The 15,000-nt window shown below is 34.1% G+C and overlaps 1 protein-coding gene across 1 annotated transcript in view; it reads left to right on the forward strand.

Annotated features, from left to right (window-relative positions):
* Positions 1–15,000, forward strand: part of LOC135211334 (protein EFR3 homolog cmp44E-like) — a 171,584-nt gene that overhangs the window by 98,717 nt on the left and 57,867 nt on the right. The window contains exons 2-3 of the mRNA XM_064244650.1: positions 3,416–4,052; positions 13,512–13,588. Of these exons, the coding sequence (XP_064100720.1) occupies positions 3,968–4,052; positions 13,512–13,588 (162 nt within the window). The 5' untranslated portion in view covers positions 3,416–3,967. The remainder of the gene's footprint in view (positions 1–3,415; positions 4,053–13,511; positions 13,589–15,000) is intronic.

Below are 15,000 nucleotides of genomic sequence, written 5' to 3' on the forward strand. Positions count from 1 at the left end.
ACCATCAATATGAACATTATTTTTTTCCTTTTCCTGATTTCATTTTACCCTCGTAACCTTGCTTTTGCTCACATTTGCTTTTCTTGCAATTCTCTTTGCTCTCCCTAATCAACATTGTGTCATTTGCATGCGTCATTTACTCTACATTCCATTCACGACCCATCTTCTTAGAACACTACTTAGCTCCCACAACTAATGTCCTCTCTCTGACTTTTCGCGTCACTCCATCCGTGAAGACATTGTACGGACGCAGAAGCAGAACACACCCTCATCTCAGACTCACTTGTACACTGAATTATAGTAGATTCACATCAACCTTGCATTTGATGTCTAGGCTCGTCCCTTACGACGCTCCTGATTGGTTGTTGATAAGCCAATCACAGGGCTGGAAACTCTCAGTCTCTCGAGTGAGTTCACATGGTCAAGATGTATGTTCCACCTCTCCCGAGGGATACTTTTGAAAGACGTATCCCTCCGGAGAGGTGGAACATACACCCTACCTATGTGAACTCTCGAGAGAGACAGTTTCCAGCCCTGCGATTGGCTTATCAGCAGCCAGTCAGGAGCTTCGTAAGGGACGGGCCTAGACATCAAATGCAAGGTTGATGTGAATCTACTATAGTCAGTCTCCCGCCGACACATTCTAATGACAAAATGTAACTAATAAATAAACAAACACTGCTATCAAGTGATACAGATACCAAACAAACAGGGTCATCAGTTAATACAAACTCCTCTACGAAAAGATATTTATTTACCGTGTCTTCTTCCATGCGAGCGTGCACTGACGAAAGAATGTTGTTTTTTCATGATACGTGGTGTTGTCTTTTTTTCTTCTTTTTTTTCATGGCGAATAATTTGTTTTATACGTTGTGAAAACATGCCATTTCCAGGGTCTCCCGCCCCTTTTTATGGGGACATCTTGTATATATATATTTTTTTATTTCATTTTTTACCTGCCGAGTCTTTTGTCAGAAAGACACAAGATTACATTTTTTGTTTTCTATTGTATAACAACTTTTACATTAGTTTTTAAGAGTTCTAAGTGGATGAAAAGAGCTGTAATATCAGTTTTTTATAGAGTCCAAAGTAGATAAAAAGAAAGATATGTTTTGTGCATCTGGTTTCGGTTGTAATGGGTACTGCGCACTGAGATCATCATGATAACGGTATTTCAGTTTAGTGATGATAGTTTGATGGTAATAGTAACTCGATAGCAAAGGGTATTTGTGGAGTAATACTTTGAACATTGAAAAACTCACGTTTGTATGAGGGGCAAAACTAATATATATATATATATATATATATATATATATATATATAATATATATATTATATATATATATATATATACATACACAAACAGCCAGTGTCTGGTGGGTAGTATTATGTATGATATTTTTTTGATAGCGTGATAAGAGAAGGTTAAAAAAAAAAAAAACAGATGCAGGGAAAAGTTTGTGGGAAAAGCAAATGGTTCTTAAGTGGTGTGGTTGATATTTGCGAATTGTACAATATTATCTAGCGATAGAAGACAAGCATGAGAGTCTGAATGTGTCTGCAGAAGTTGCAAAGTTTTTGTAAATGTTATCGAGCGTAAGAGTTTGAGAGTATCTATTAGCCAGAAAAATAATGGATTAAATGCACATAGGCCGAGAGGTTGATCGGTACAGGTTTTTGGGAGAAAACGTAACTATACTCCGTTTTTTTCCATCTGTCCATCCGCTCGTGGTGTTTGCGCATGGTAACACTGCGTCCCGGGCTTTAAATAATATCCTATTTCGAATATTAATGGTGTAATTCGCATACAGTAAATTATTAAAAAAAATTTCTGTTGCAAATATACACCAACATATCCTTTTATTTAACTAAAATTTACACATAGTGTAACTATTTAAAGCCCGGGACGCAGTGTTACCATGCGCGACCACCACAGGCGGATGGACAGATGGAAAATGGTGGGAGCCAAATACTTTAGGTGAGATTATTAGCTACATCCATGGAGAAGGTTTGGCAGAGTGTGTGAAAACAAGAGTTTTAACATATAAAGGGATTGTTTAATCGACGCCCTTTGATTATAGCATAATGGTGATGATGAAGGGATTAAGTAGATGCTGTTGAAATTTATCCCCCCCCCCCACCCCACCCCCATGAATCAAATAAAAAAATATAGATAAAAAGCTGAGAGAGGTTTAGATAGGAAATTGACGCGGTGAAAAGGTAGCACAGGAATTTTATTTGATCTGGACATGTGGAGAGAATGTAGTAATTATAGTTTGTTGGAAATGGCGTAATATTCCGAAATGTTTAAAAGAAAGGTAGGGAGACTGGGGTTGTGCTGGCCTGATGGGACAAAAAGAAAGGTGGATAGGATAGACCTTGAGTGTGTGAGAGTGTGTGTGTGTGTGTGTGTGTGTATTTGTGTGATAAGGGCGAATCCCACCACACTGCTAATGAGCCTTTTATGTAAACATATGTAATGGCTCAAGTCTTGGAAGTTTTCTGCACATGATGTTCATCTTTGTCGGATCAGTTAAACTGTAAATGTGGGTACGATTGTTATCTGAGGCCTTTCTTATTTCGGGAGGCCTCTTAAGGGGGAAACGGAAATAAACAATTACGTACAAATAAAGTGTGGGTACTCAAATATCTGGTCGTAGTAGGTCATGAATACATACCCATTCCATAGAGGCTGCAATCCAATGTCGACATGTATGTGGGAATAGGATATTTTTCACGTTGGCGGTCAATGGATCGATCTTTAATATTCAGGGGACAATACATTCATTGATTGTTTTTTTATACTCATTGTTTGAGACAGGGGGAAGAAGAAAGTGGGTTAAATTTGGTTCAGAATGTTTGTATATATATATATATATATAATATATATATATATATATATATATATATATATAATATATATATATATATATATATATATATATATATATATATATACTCATATATATTATATATATATTATATTATTTAATGTGAAAACGTATTACCCATATACATATATATATAATATATATATATATAGATATATATATATATATATATATCTATATATATATACATATATATATATGTATATATATATATTATATTATTTAATGTGAAAACGTTTAATACCCAGTAGAAAACATATATGTATTATCTATATATTACCCATATATATATATATATATATAATATATATATATATACATATATATATGTGTATATATATATATATATATATATGGATATCTATATATGTATATATACTATGTATATAATGTATAATATCTGTACATATATAGTATAAGTACTATATATATATAATAGATATATATGTAATTATTGTAGGTGTTTCAAGCCCCCTGAAAATTGTCTGTGAATCATACATTTAGTTTTTTAAATCCATTGGCAGAGACAAAGCAGACAACCTCAAAGAATATTCCTAGTGTTTTATGTTAATAAGAACTAGAAATGTGTCCACAGGGAGAATATCTTATTTAGTTAAATAGAAATAAGTGTGTTCTGTAATTATAGAGTGAAAATTAGTGTCCACTGGAAAATCGGTTTTATTTCTTTTTTGGAAATAAGGAAGAGTAATTAATTAAGCTTCCAATATGTAGAAAGCATCGAGACTGATTAGAAAGAAAAAATAGGCTTTCACTTGTGGATGAGAATGGTGAGTAAGCAGCAGCAGCAAATCGTGATGAAACAAAACAGACAAGAAGTTCACTGACTTATAAAGAAATAAAATCAACAGCTGTTTTGTGCCAAGAGAAACAAATGCCTCTATTTAACCCAATGAGAAGCTAACTTTTGTTAGGGAGGGCGAGAGAGGTGGAGGAGTACCAGTAGGAGGCGTAGCGGCGGAGGAGGAGGAGGAGGAGGAGGAGGAGGAGGAGCAAAAAAGAGAGAGAGAGCGTGGAGCGCTCCGAAGGAGGAAGGAAGAAGCCACTCGAGGAAGAGGATGACTTCCTTCCTGGGGTGCTGCCTCAAGCGGGATCGCCTGTCGGAGGTGGTCGAGGTGGTGGTGGTCAAGTGCCCTGACTCATGTGAGTTTGTGAGACTTTCTTTTTTCTTTCTTTCTTTTTTTTTTTTTTTTTTTTTTTTTTTTTTTTTTTTTACAAACCCGTCGATGATGTTAATAAGTAGGCCCCTGAGTTTGGTGCTTTATCCCTTAGAAGAGGAAAGGTAGTCAGTTTTGTATTAGTGTTTTATCCCTTTGATTAGTTGCAGCTCTTTGAAGAAAAAGATTAGTCAGTTTTTTATTAGTTTTATCCCTCAAGGCTTGTCCACACTAGGAAACCTTGTTTGCAAACAAAGTTTGCGAACAATGTTTGCTTGCAAACAGTTTGCAAACAATGTATCCTGTCCAGACATCAGTTGTGGGCAGGATGCTTGTCGGAGCAGTAGCCTCTGTATTTACTTGGCTATTTTAATGCACTCCAGGAGGGATAAGAGAAAGAAAAAGAGATCGGGAGGAAGTCTTTAGAAAAAGGAGCCTGTCATGCTGACTTGCCTCTGGCGGAATTGAAAATAAATACATATATTCATATACACGTATACATGCACACACAAGATCGTATATATATAATATATATATATATATATATATATATATATATATATATATATATATATATATATGTGTGTGTGTGTGTATTATGTATTAAACGTATATATATATATATATATGTATGTATGCATTATACGTATATATATATATAGATATATATATATACATACATTATACATGTGTTTATATACATATACACACAGAAACACTAAATGTTTTCCATTGTGGATGGGAAACAAATATGCTGTGAAAAGTGCTTGCAAACAGTGTTTCCTAGTGTGGAGAGGCCTGTAGAAAAGAAAGTAGTCAGTTTTGTATTACTTTTAACCATTTGATTCATTTTATCTCTTTGAAGAAGAAATGTAGTCATTTTATGTATATCAGTTTTATCACTTTTGAAGAAGATAATGAGGTAATCAGGTAATGTGAGTTTTTGTGCACTTGAGGATTGTAATTAGGTATAGTGAGATTTTCCCCTTAAGATATTGTTATCAGACATTGTGAGTTTTTATCCCTTTGAAGATGGTATTTAATTACTCTGAGTTTTGTCCTTTTATAGATGGTCATTAGGTACTGTGAGTTTGTATCCCTTTAGAGAAGGCAATCTGGTATTTTTGGTAATTGGTAAGTAGATTTGTGAAATGTAACTTTTTTAAAATGGTAATGAAATATTACGAGTGTTTATCAGTTTGTAGATATTGATTATATTTAGCGAGTTTTTATTCCTATAAAGATTATAATCAGGTAATGATAGAGTGTATTCCTGAAAAGCTTGACATTGTGTAATGCCTTCATTTCTTTTATTATGGCGAACGTGATTGGATATGAGATGTTATTAATTTAAAGATGTTATACAAAGATATTCATGTAAGTTTGTGTCTATTTTGTAATGTTTATTGAAAATTGGAAATGAGTGAATTCCACTGGAGAGGATCAGAATAATTATTCAATAGACCAAGAGTTCTCAACCTTTTGATGACTCTAGACCCCCAATGCATTGCCCAATATAGTTCCATACCACCTTTGCTTAAGTCCACTCAAAGTCCTATATGTTAACACTATAACTTAGTTTGATACATATTTTAAGTATGAATAGCTAGGAATAGAACATACAAGACAATCAAAACGTTTATAGTTTTATATAATTATTTAATTACAAAATTTACCCATGTATACATTGGCACATTAAAATCAAGTCTATACAGATATCCAGAGATCAAGTCCCATATCTCCAGCATGTGGTTCTCATACCCCCCAAGGGGTATGGACACCCCCTGTTAAGAATCCCTGAACTAGAGTAAGTTTCCTCTTCCTCAATTGTGTAATTCCCGTCTTATGAAAACTTCTGAAGGATATGAGAAGGTTGTTTAGATTTTGTCATTTCTGAGAGACTAGATAAGATATTTGTGTATTTGTCGGTTGATTGGGTGTAAATTGATGTCACCCAGAGGAGGGTAAGTAAGCAATATCGATGTCTGTTACCCATTCTGTAACATGATGTTACCTTTGTGAGCTTTTTCCCCGGAGAGAGTATTTCAACTGACATGAGATGTTTTTAAAAGAATCTTGTTTGATATGCGAGTTTTTGTCTGTGAAAGCTTACCCCATTTTCATAATGTACTCTGGCGCCAGATATTTCAATATTAAATTAGTCAGTCGAAATCATAATGTGCTGCTGCGGTATTTTAAGTTCGATATTTGATGGAACATTTTGATAACCATTTAGCTGAGGAATGCAAACGTTTCTAGTGAAATAAGGAAGCTGCATTGCAATGTAAAGCCACTCTCTCTCTCTCTCTCTCTCTCTCTCTCTCTCTCTCTCTCTCTCTCTCTCTCTCTCTCTCTCTCTCTCTCTCTCACGGGAAAAAGTCGTCAGTCACTTTTGTTGTTTCACTGTGAAGTATCAAAGAATTAGGTTTGGATCCAGAACGTATAATTTTAGGAGAAATTTATTATTTTATTTCTTTATATCTGGAACTTTGTGTGTTATGAAAGTATTGATAAGTGTTTTGTATTTGTGTATGGTATTTTATATTACTTCATGCTTTTACCAAGTAGATATTTCCTCTCATTATTGATTCATTTCCTGTACGTTTTAGTAAGCTAGTAATTACATGTCGTAAACTCTTTTGTCACTTGTCTTCATTTCCTTACACTTAAGTATTCATAGCACGCGTTTATCAATATGTTATGACTGTAATACTCTAATGGATTTCCTGCCATTATTTTTAATTGGAAAATTGTTCATAAATGTAAGCCTGGAGTTCATCTTTATTGGTTTATCTGATATTCACTTGTACGAAGTTTAATGTCTAGGAATAAAAATAGGTAATTTTTCTAGTACTATAAGGAATATTTTCTATGCCAATCATGTATTATGTTGGGCAAGTTTTACCAGTCATTTATTTATTTATTTCCTTGCTAATAGTTATATCTTGTAGATGTGAACTACTGCTTATAGTGAAAATATAAACCGCGTTCATGCAGCGAGTTTCAAGCAGTATTGAGAATTTTATACTTGTTTTTTAAGGTCTCCTACGATTGAAAAACCCGACCTGGCAGAGGGTTTTGAAGATAAGTAAAAAAATTAAAATATACAATAGTTCAGGTAAAGCCAGATAGCGCCATAAAAGACTATAATTGGTGTATTTTAGGATGCCGGGAAATAAAAAGGAGAAATCCTCGTTATTCCTTGAACTGTGTATTTGCACTGATGTTGAAGTGAGTAGAAAAGTACGATAACTGTGAAAAAATATTGAATGCGGTCGACTTGGGGAAAAGCTTCGTCAGGGATAACATTCTTTTGAGCAAATATGTCAAAGAAGAGTTCTGTTATGTTTTTGTTAGTCTCAAAATATTTATTTGTTTAGATGGCCAAGTATATTAATTTTGCTTAAAAGTCAGTCGAAAGGTTTTACTTATAAAAAGTATCGCTAAGGAAAAAATTAGTTTGAGCAAATATGTTAAGACAAGATTTCCGATATGTTTTCAATACAGACTCTATTTATTTGTTAATATTGCCATATAATCATTTTGCTTAAAAGTCAGTCGAAAGATTTTACTTATAAAAAGTATCCTTAAGGAGACAATTAGTTTGAGCAAATATGTTAAGACAAGATTTCCGATATGTTTTCAATACAGTCTCTATTTATTTGTTAAGATTGCCATATAATCATTTTGCTTAAAAATCAGTCGAAAGATTTTACTGCAAAAATTATCGTTAAGGAAAAATCATTTTGAGCAAATATGTCAAGGGAAGAGTTCTGAATATGTATTGCTGTCTTAAATGTTCGTTTGTGTAGTTAGCCGCATGTTCATTGTGCTTAATAGTTAGTCGGAAATTTTTAATATAAAGCGATTTTCCTCTTCAGCGGAACACAGTGATTGGTTGTTTGCCATTCGTTTCATATGCAATCCGAGTTGCAGGAAACGGAGCCAGCCAATCTCCCGGTTGGGTGAGGGGAGATTAGGCTGGACGGATGGGCGGAAAAGAATCGAATATATGTATTTTCTGGTGATTCTTGTCGTCTAGTGTTATGTTGAAACACAGTTAATTCACTTATATTTTCTGGTAATTCTTGTCGTCTAGTGTTACATTAAAACGCAATTCATTCACTTTATATTTACTGGTGATTCTTGTAGTGTTACATTCAAACACAATTAATTCACTGTATATTTCTGTCTTCTAGTGATACATTAAAACAATTAATTCACTTTATATTTCTGTCTTCTAGTGTTACATTAAAACAATTAATTCATTTTATATTTTGTCTTCTAGTGATACATTAAAACACAATTAATTCACTTTCTCGATGAAAAAATCTTCATTTCTATGATCCCATTCTGCCGCCATGTCCCCGAAAAGCTTGTTCACGGAAACTTTCCTTTTCAAAAGAGTGTATCAAAGTCTTAAATTCGATAATCGGACTTGTCTTACCTGTCGGTTCTGCCATTCAGTGATAGAGTTTGGAACTCTTGGCATTCCTTTATGTTTCCTGAATTGTTTAACTTAAATTGAGACGAGAGGTCCTTAAGCCATTCACAGCTCCTTCTCTCAAATATATATATATATATATATATATATATATATATATATATATATATATAATATATATATATATATGTATATATATATATATATATATATGTGTGTGTGTGTGTGTGTGTGTGTGTGTGTGTGTGTAACTGAATCACGAAAGTTTGGAACGTGATAAATCCATAAATAAAGGTATAAGCCACGAAGGAAAAATAAACAACGGAGTTTCTGCAAGATCTTTCGACTCTACGTCCTTTACTCAGCTGAGTAAAGGACGTCGAGTCGAATGATCTTTGCAGAAACTCCGTTGTTTATTTTCCCTTCGTGGCTTATACCCCTTTATATATATATATATATATATATATATATATATATATATATTAGTTGTATTCTTCTCTATCACGGAGATTAAATATCTCGGTGTACTCCACAATGAAGACGAAGGAGAGACCAGATAGATAATTTTATTTGTAATCCAAAGACCCTAATTGAAATCAAGCACTCGGACAATAGGAACGCCGTAACAATAAGTCTTTCCTGGTGGCGGCTTCTCATCGCTGCCGGAAAAAAAGAAAAAAAAAAAAAAAAAAAAATCCACCGTCCTGATTTTTGTTCGTAACCCCGGCTGTCGACGTAGGATTACTCAACCTTATTAGGTTGTCCGTGAAAGTGCAGTGATGCAGATGAGGGTTGGGGAGGAGGCTCTTGACCCGTAGCCAAATGAGGGTGATGGTCCCTGCTTTTATCCAGATGCTGACTTTCCCGTTTGTTTGTTTGTTTTTTTTCTTGGAGGTTTCGTGCCTTATTTTTGGCGTTGTTTGGTTAAAAAATATACTTTCTTTAATTGATTACAAAATACCCATATAAATGTATACCACATTATTAAGAAATGTTAACCTCAAATTTGTGTCTGCTGGTTATTCCTAGTTTAGGAATCATATATTACTATAATAAACAAGGCAAAATGTTCTAGTTCCCATGACAGAGTATTCGATAATCGCCAAATCTGGGAGACAAGCTTTTGTAAGTGAGTCCCATTAGCTTTTCGTGTTCGTTCATGGTCACCGATTTCATTCTTTTTGTACTTTTGTGAAATAACAGGGCGCAAGATGATAGTGTCTTGAATGTGACTCTTTTAGCATTGTGGGAGATGTGTTTCTGACAGTTGATCTAGAAACAGAGTTGGTTGACTATTTTGAATATCGATTTTGTGATGACGTTTTCCTTCTGTTTTTACTTTTTCTGTTGTTGTCGTTGTTCGTCACATTTTGTGATGGCGACGGCGTTGTTCATATTTTTTTTGTAATGGTGTTTATAATATTACGAGAACTTTAAGGGTGCCCTTTTGAATCTCTTTAGTACGTGATTTTTTTAAATAAGTGGTTTTTGTTCCTATTGTATATTTTAATTTAGTCCGAAATCTCTTCTTTTGTCGAATGTCGATGCATTTTATGAGGTCAGATAGGTTTGTCATAGTCTCGTATAATCTTGAGTTTTGTTCTTTTAATGTTTCAGTTTTTGTTCTGATCTCACACGTCACATTTTTATTTCCTGAGGACAAGGTGGCGTTGCTGTTCTGCAAAGTTTACGAGGTAGTTTGGCCCATGAAAAATTCAGTCTTCCTTTCGTGTGAGGAAGAATGGCAGGAATCCAGAATCCCCTTCCAGCAGCGGGAAAGCTTTCAGGCAAGAACACTTGGCTGTCTTCCAGCTGCCTCCAAGATGCTGTTCTCGAAAGAATAACATCGAATTCGGGATTTGCATGGCTGCCGAATGAGGTCAAACAAAGACTGCAAATAGCGAAAGATTGAAACAGCAATATCTGTCTACCTATCAAATATATATATGCATAACTATATGTGTATGTAGATATACTGTGTATATATATATATATATATATATATATATATATATATATATATATATATATATATATATATATATATGCCACGAAGGAAAATAAACGAAGGAGTAACTGCGAGACCTTTCGACGTTTCCACGTCCTTTACTAAGCCACCATCTTAACATAAAAATATCAATTTTATCTTCTATGTTTTTACGTGCATTGCGCATTGTCAGTTCCCAATATTTGGATCAAGAAATTGAATACATAAGAAAAATAGGGAAAGATTTATGCTATCCTTCACACATATTAGCTATTTGTTATAATAAAGCCCACAAAAAGTTTTATAGTGTAAGTAACACGCTGAAAGAAAATTTTAAGAACATTCTCAGTTTGCCTTATTTTAACGGATTTGAAACCATTAAATCATTGTTAAAAGCTTTTAATGTCAACCTTGTTTTTTCCTATAATAACACACTAAAAGGAATGTTAATAAAAAATAGCCCCAGAGAAAGCAACAACATAATACATAAAATTCCATGTATGGATTGTCCCTCATTTTATCTCGGACAGTCTAGCAGGGGCCTAGAAGTAAGGCTAAGCCAGCATAAATATTCTGTAAATACTGGGCAAACATCTAATGCAATATTCATTCATTTAAATGAAAACAACCACTGAATAAATTGGGTTGGTAGTTCAGTAATTGCAAGGTCAAGAGATGTCTTATCACGAAATCTTTTAGAATCTGCTTTAATACAACTTACTTTTCATTGCAATTTCAATGTTAGTCGTGGCCTTTTTCATTTAGACCCTTGTATTTGTGACATGTTTAAGAATGACCTCAAAGTTATAATTACAGACTTAAATAAAAATTAGTTGCTGTAGAGTTATCTTCGTTGTTATGTACTATGTCTAACCTGTATTGTGAATATGTATTGTGAATATGGTTTTGTTTACCAAAGTTCTGAACAGCCGTCACCTATAATTCTTTAATTGTGTTGTCCTTGTATCGGAGATGATTATCTTAAACTTTTAATCGCACCCATTGTTTATGCTTGTTTGGGAAGGTTACTCATCTTCCAGGTGTGTCAGATTCTAGGTACTAATCTCTTTATAATCCCTATCTGTCAGTTATATGAATTCTTGTTTTGTCTTTTCCCTCATGTATGTCAGTTCTGCTTAGTAAAGGACGTGGAAACGTCGAAAGGTCTCGCAGTTACTCCTTCGTTTATTTTCCTTCGTGGCATATATCTTTATTTATGAATTTATCACGTTCCTAACTTTCGTGATTCAGTTATATATATATATATATATATATATATATATATATATATATATATATATATATATATATATGAATAATTATCACATCGAACCGTGATCCATTTATATATCAATTCAAGCTACAAATGTCCTTTAATATCTAAATTCACTTTACCTCCCAAATGATATATTTTCATATATGTACCGAAGGGGAATTTTTTAGTTGATAACAATTATCAACTAAAAAATTCCCCTTCGGTACATATATGAAATATATCATTTGGGAGGGTAAAGTGAATTTAGATATTAAAGGACATTTGTAGCTTGATATATATATATATATATATATATATATATATATATATTTCTCCATTTGTCTTATACTTCTAAGTTAATGACCTCTCTCTCTCTCTCTCTCTCTCTCTCTCTCTCTCTCTCTCTCTCATCCTCCCTCCTCCCTCTCTCTCTCTCTGGCTCAGCCGGCCTAGTAATTTTGTTAAATCCAGTCCAGTCCGAGTTGACATATCACAGAAATAACAAGATGGTCGTCCTCACACTCTCTGCATCCTTGTTTTTTCCCTTTTGTATTTGTAGATTAAATTTGAACCAGTATCTCTTATCCTTTGGTTAACTGCTTCTGTCCTCTCTCAAAAATGCTGTGAAATCAAATTTGTGTGCGATACAATTCGGCTGTTTGCCAAGCTGAAGTGAAGGTTTAAAAAACAAAAGGCACACACACACACACACACACACTTTTAAGAACAAAATAAAACTGGTCTGTTTGTTATTTGTTTGTTTGTATGGTGTTTTTACGTTGCATGGATCAATGGTTATTCAGCAACGGGACCAACTCCTTTACGTGACTTCTGAACCACGTCGAGAGTGAACTTCTATCACCAGAAATACACATCTCTGACGCCTCAATGGAATGCCTGAAAATCAAACTCGCGGACACCGAGGTGGCATGCCAACACCATACCGATCACGCCACTGAGGCGCTTTATTTGTCTGTTATTTGGTGGCATTCAAGACGATTTTTTTCTGTATAATACCACATCAAACCCTTTTTTTTTTTTCTCGAATCATTTTCAATTTACGTCTCATGATATTCCCAGCTAACTGATACCTTCTCGGGTACAGTTGTGTATATCATAATGTTTCTATATTTGCATTGGTATATTTCGGATAGAGTTCCAGCCGAAAGATCTCTGTGTCTGTTTTCAGAGCAGATTACATGACGTCCGTGTTTAGGTATTGCCGAGGCTATAATTTTCCGGTAAGTGTTTATTTCAGATTTAGGATTTTGAGCAGTTTTAATGGTTGTCTTCATGATTAACGCTTAGTTACAATTTAGATTATTGTTTGGTGAAAATTTCAGTAGTTCCTTACTAACGCTGGTAAGTTGGATACTGTTGTTAATTTCGTGTTTCTTTTCTTATTGTATGAAAATTGTTGAAATATATCTACTCCTCTAAATTTTTATAGCTTATGTTCATTTTATCCAAAACACTTTAGTTTATGAGTAATGTATTTATGAGCCATTATTCCACAAAATAGTAAAATAGAAATCTGTACAGTTTTCCCTGCAGGTAAAATCATTTTAAACGACTTCTGTGTAATGTTAATTACTTTTCCATCTAAAGACATAATCACATTATAAATGAATAAATTATGCCAGCCACGGGCAGCAGTGTTCTATGGAGCCATGGTAAGTAACGGGAATAGTCTATTTATCAATGATTGATCGATGTCATGATGAAGCGTCTCACATTGTATTTCTTCCGTTCATTGCAGGTTGTTGCGGGTGCTGTTCGGCCTTCCGGCCCCGCTACAAGAGATTGGTGGACAACATCTTCCCGGCCAATCCAGAGGTTCGTGATCTGTTGTTGTTGTTGTTGTTATTCACGGGGCTTCTTCGTCTTCGTCGTCTCGCGATATCTACTGTTGAAAGTCTGGCTTCTGCTCTCTCTCTCTTCTCTCTCTCTCTCTCTCTCTCTCTCTCTCTCTCTCTCTCTCTCCTTTTTTTTCTTCTTGGGATTTTTTGTTTTTGGAACTTTGATCATCACTTTTTTTTTAATATTTATTTATTGGTATTCTGAGCTTTTACTTATTATGCTATATATATATATTTTTAACTTTGATTTTCCTTTTATTCTTGCGATATTTCTTTTTATGAACTTTAATAATCTTCCTTTTATTCTCACGATATGTGTATATAATATATAATTTTTTTTTATTTTGCAACTTAATTTTCCTTTTAATCTTGCGATATCTTTTTTAACTTGATCTTCATCTGATTCCTGCGATATTCTGTTTTAACATTGACTTTTTTTTTTTTTTTTGCGATATTTAATTTTTTCGGAACTTTGCCTTTCCTCTTATTCGGCGATTTTTTTTTTTTTTTTTTTTTTTTTTTTTTTTTTTTTTTTTGCTGGTCTTTTACTCATTTTGCGACGTTTTGTTTTGGGAACTGATCTTCCACTTATTCATGCGATGTTTATGAAACTCATCCTTCTCTTCCGATTTTTTTTTTTTTTTTTTTTTTTTTTTTTTTTTGCTTCCTCTTATTCTTTCGATTTTTTCATTTATGGAACTTTGAGCTTTCTCTCATTCTTACAATGTTTTTGTTTGTTTTTCCCTTTGCTTGCAATAGTTTCTTTTCGGAAATCTTCATCCTTTTTTATACCGGTCGTGTTTTATTGATAAAATTTCGTCTTCTAATTATTCATTGTTAATTATTGAAACATATCTTCGTTTTATATGTACTTAGGAACTTTTATGAGCGAATTTTTTTAACATCTTCTTGTACTTGCTATAATTATTAAACGAGCTTCTTGGCGCGCGCTACACGAGCTGGAACCCGGTGCTGCTATCTTCCCTACCCTCCCAATCCCCTACCCACCATGCCCCCGCCCGGGCGCGGTCAAACACGTTTGCAGAAGGAGGGTGGATATCTCGCCAACCCTCCCGTTACCCTACCGGAAAACCGGTTTGCAGGGAGTGGGTGGCTGTGTCATGGTCTCCCCTGCTGTTACCCGGGGGAAGGACACGAGAGATCCACTCGGATTTTATTATTATTATATATATAAGATCTTTAGTCTTTGTGGAGTTTTGCTATTGTTTGTTTAGGCTCTGTCCGCCTCCAAACTTCTACTACTATTTTGTATTATTGTTTACAATTTAAATATACTTCCTCAGTTTTCCAAACCTTTAAATTTTGGTATGGGCCACTTAATATCTGCATAAGGAGTTTAAACGGCTACAGATTAAGGTTGTGGTTTTT

Source organism: Macrobrachium nipponense, chromosome 4 (genome assembly GCF_015104395.2).
Source record: "Macrobrachium nipponense isolate FS-2020 chromosome 4, ASM1510439v2, whole genome shotgun sequence".
NCBI lineage: Eukaryota > Metazoa > Arthropoda > Malacostraca > Decapoda > Palaemonidae > Macrobrachium > Macrobrachium nipponense.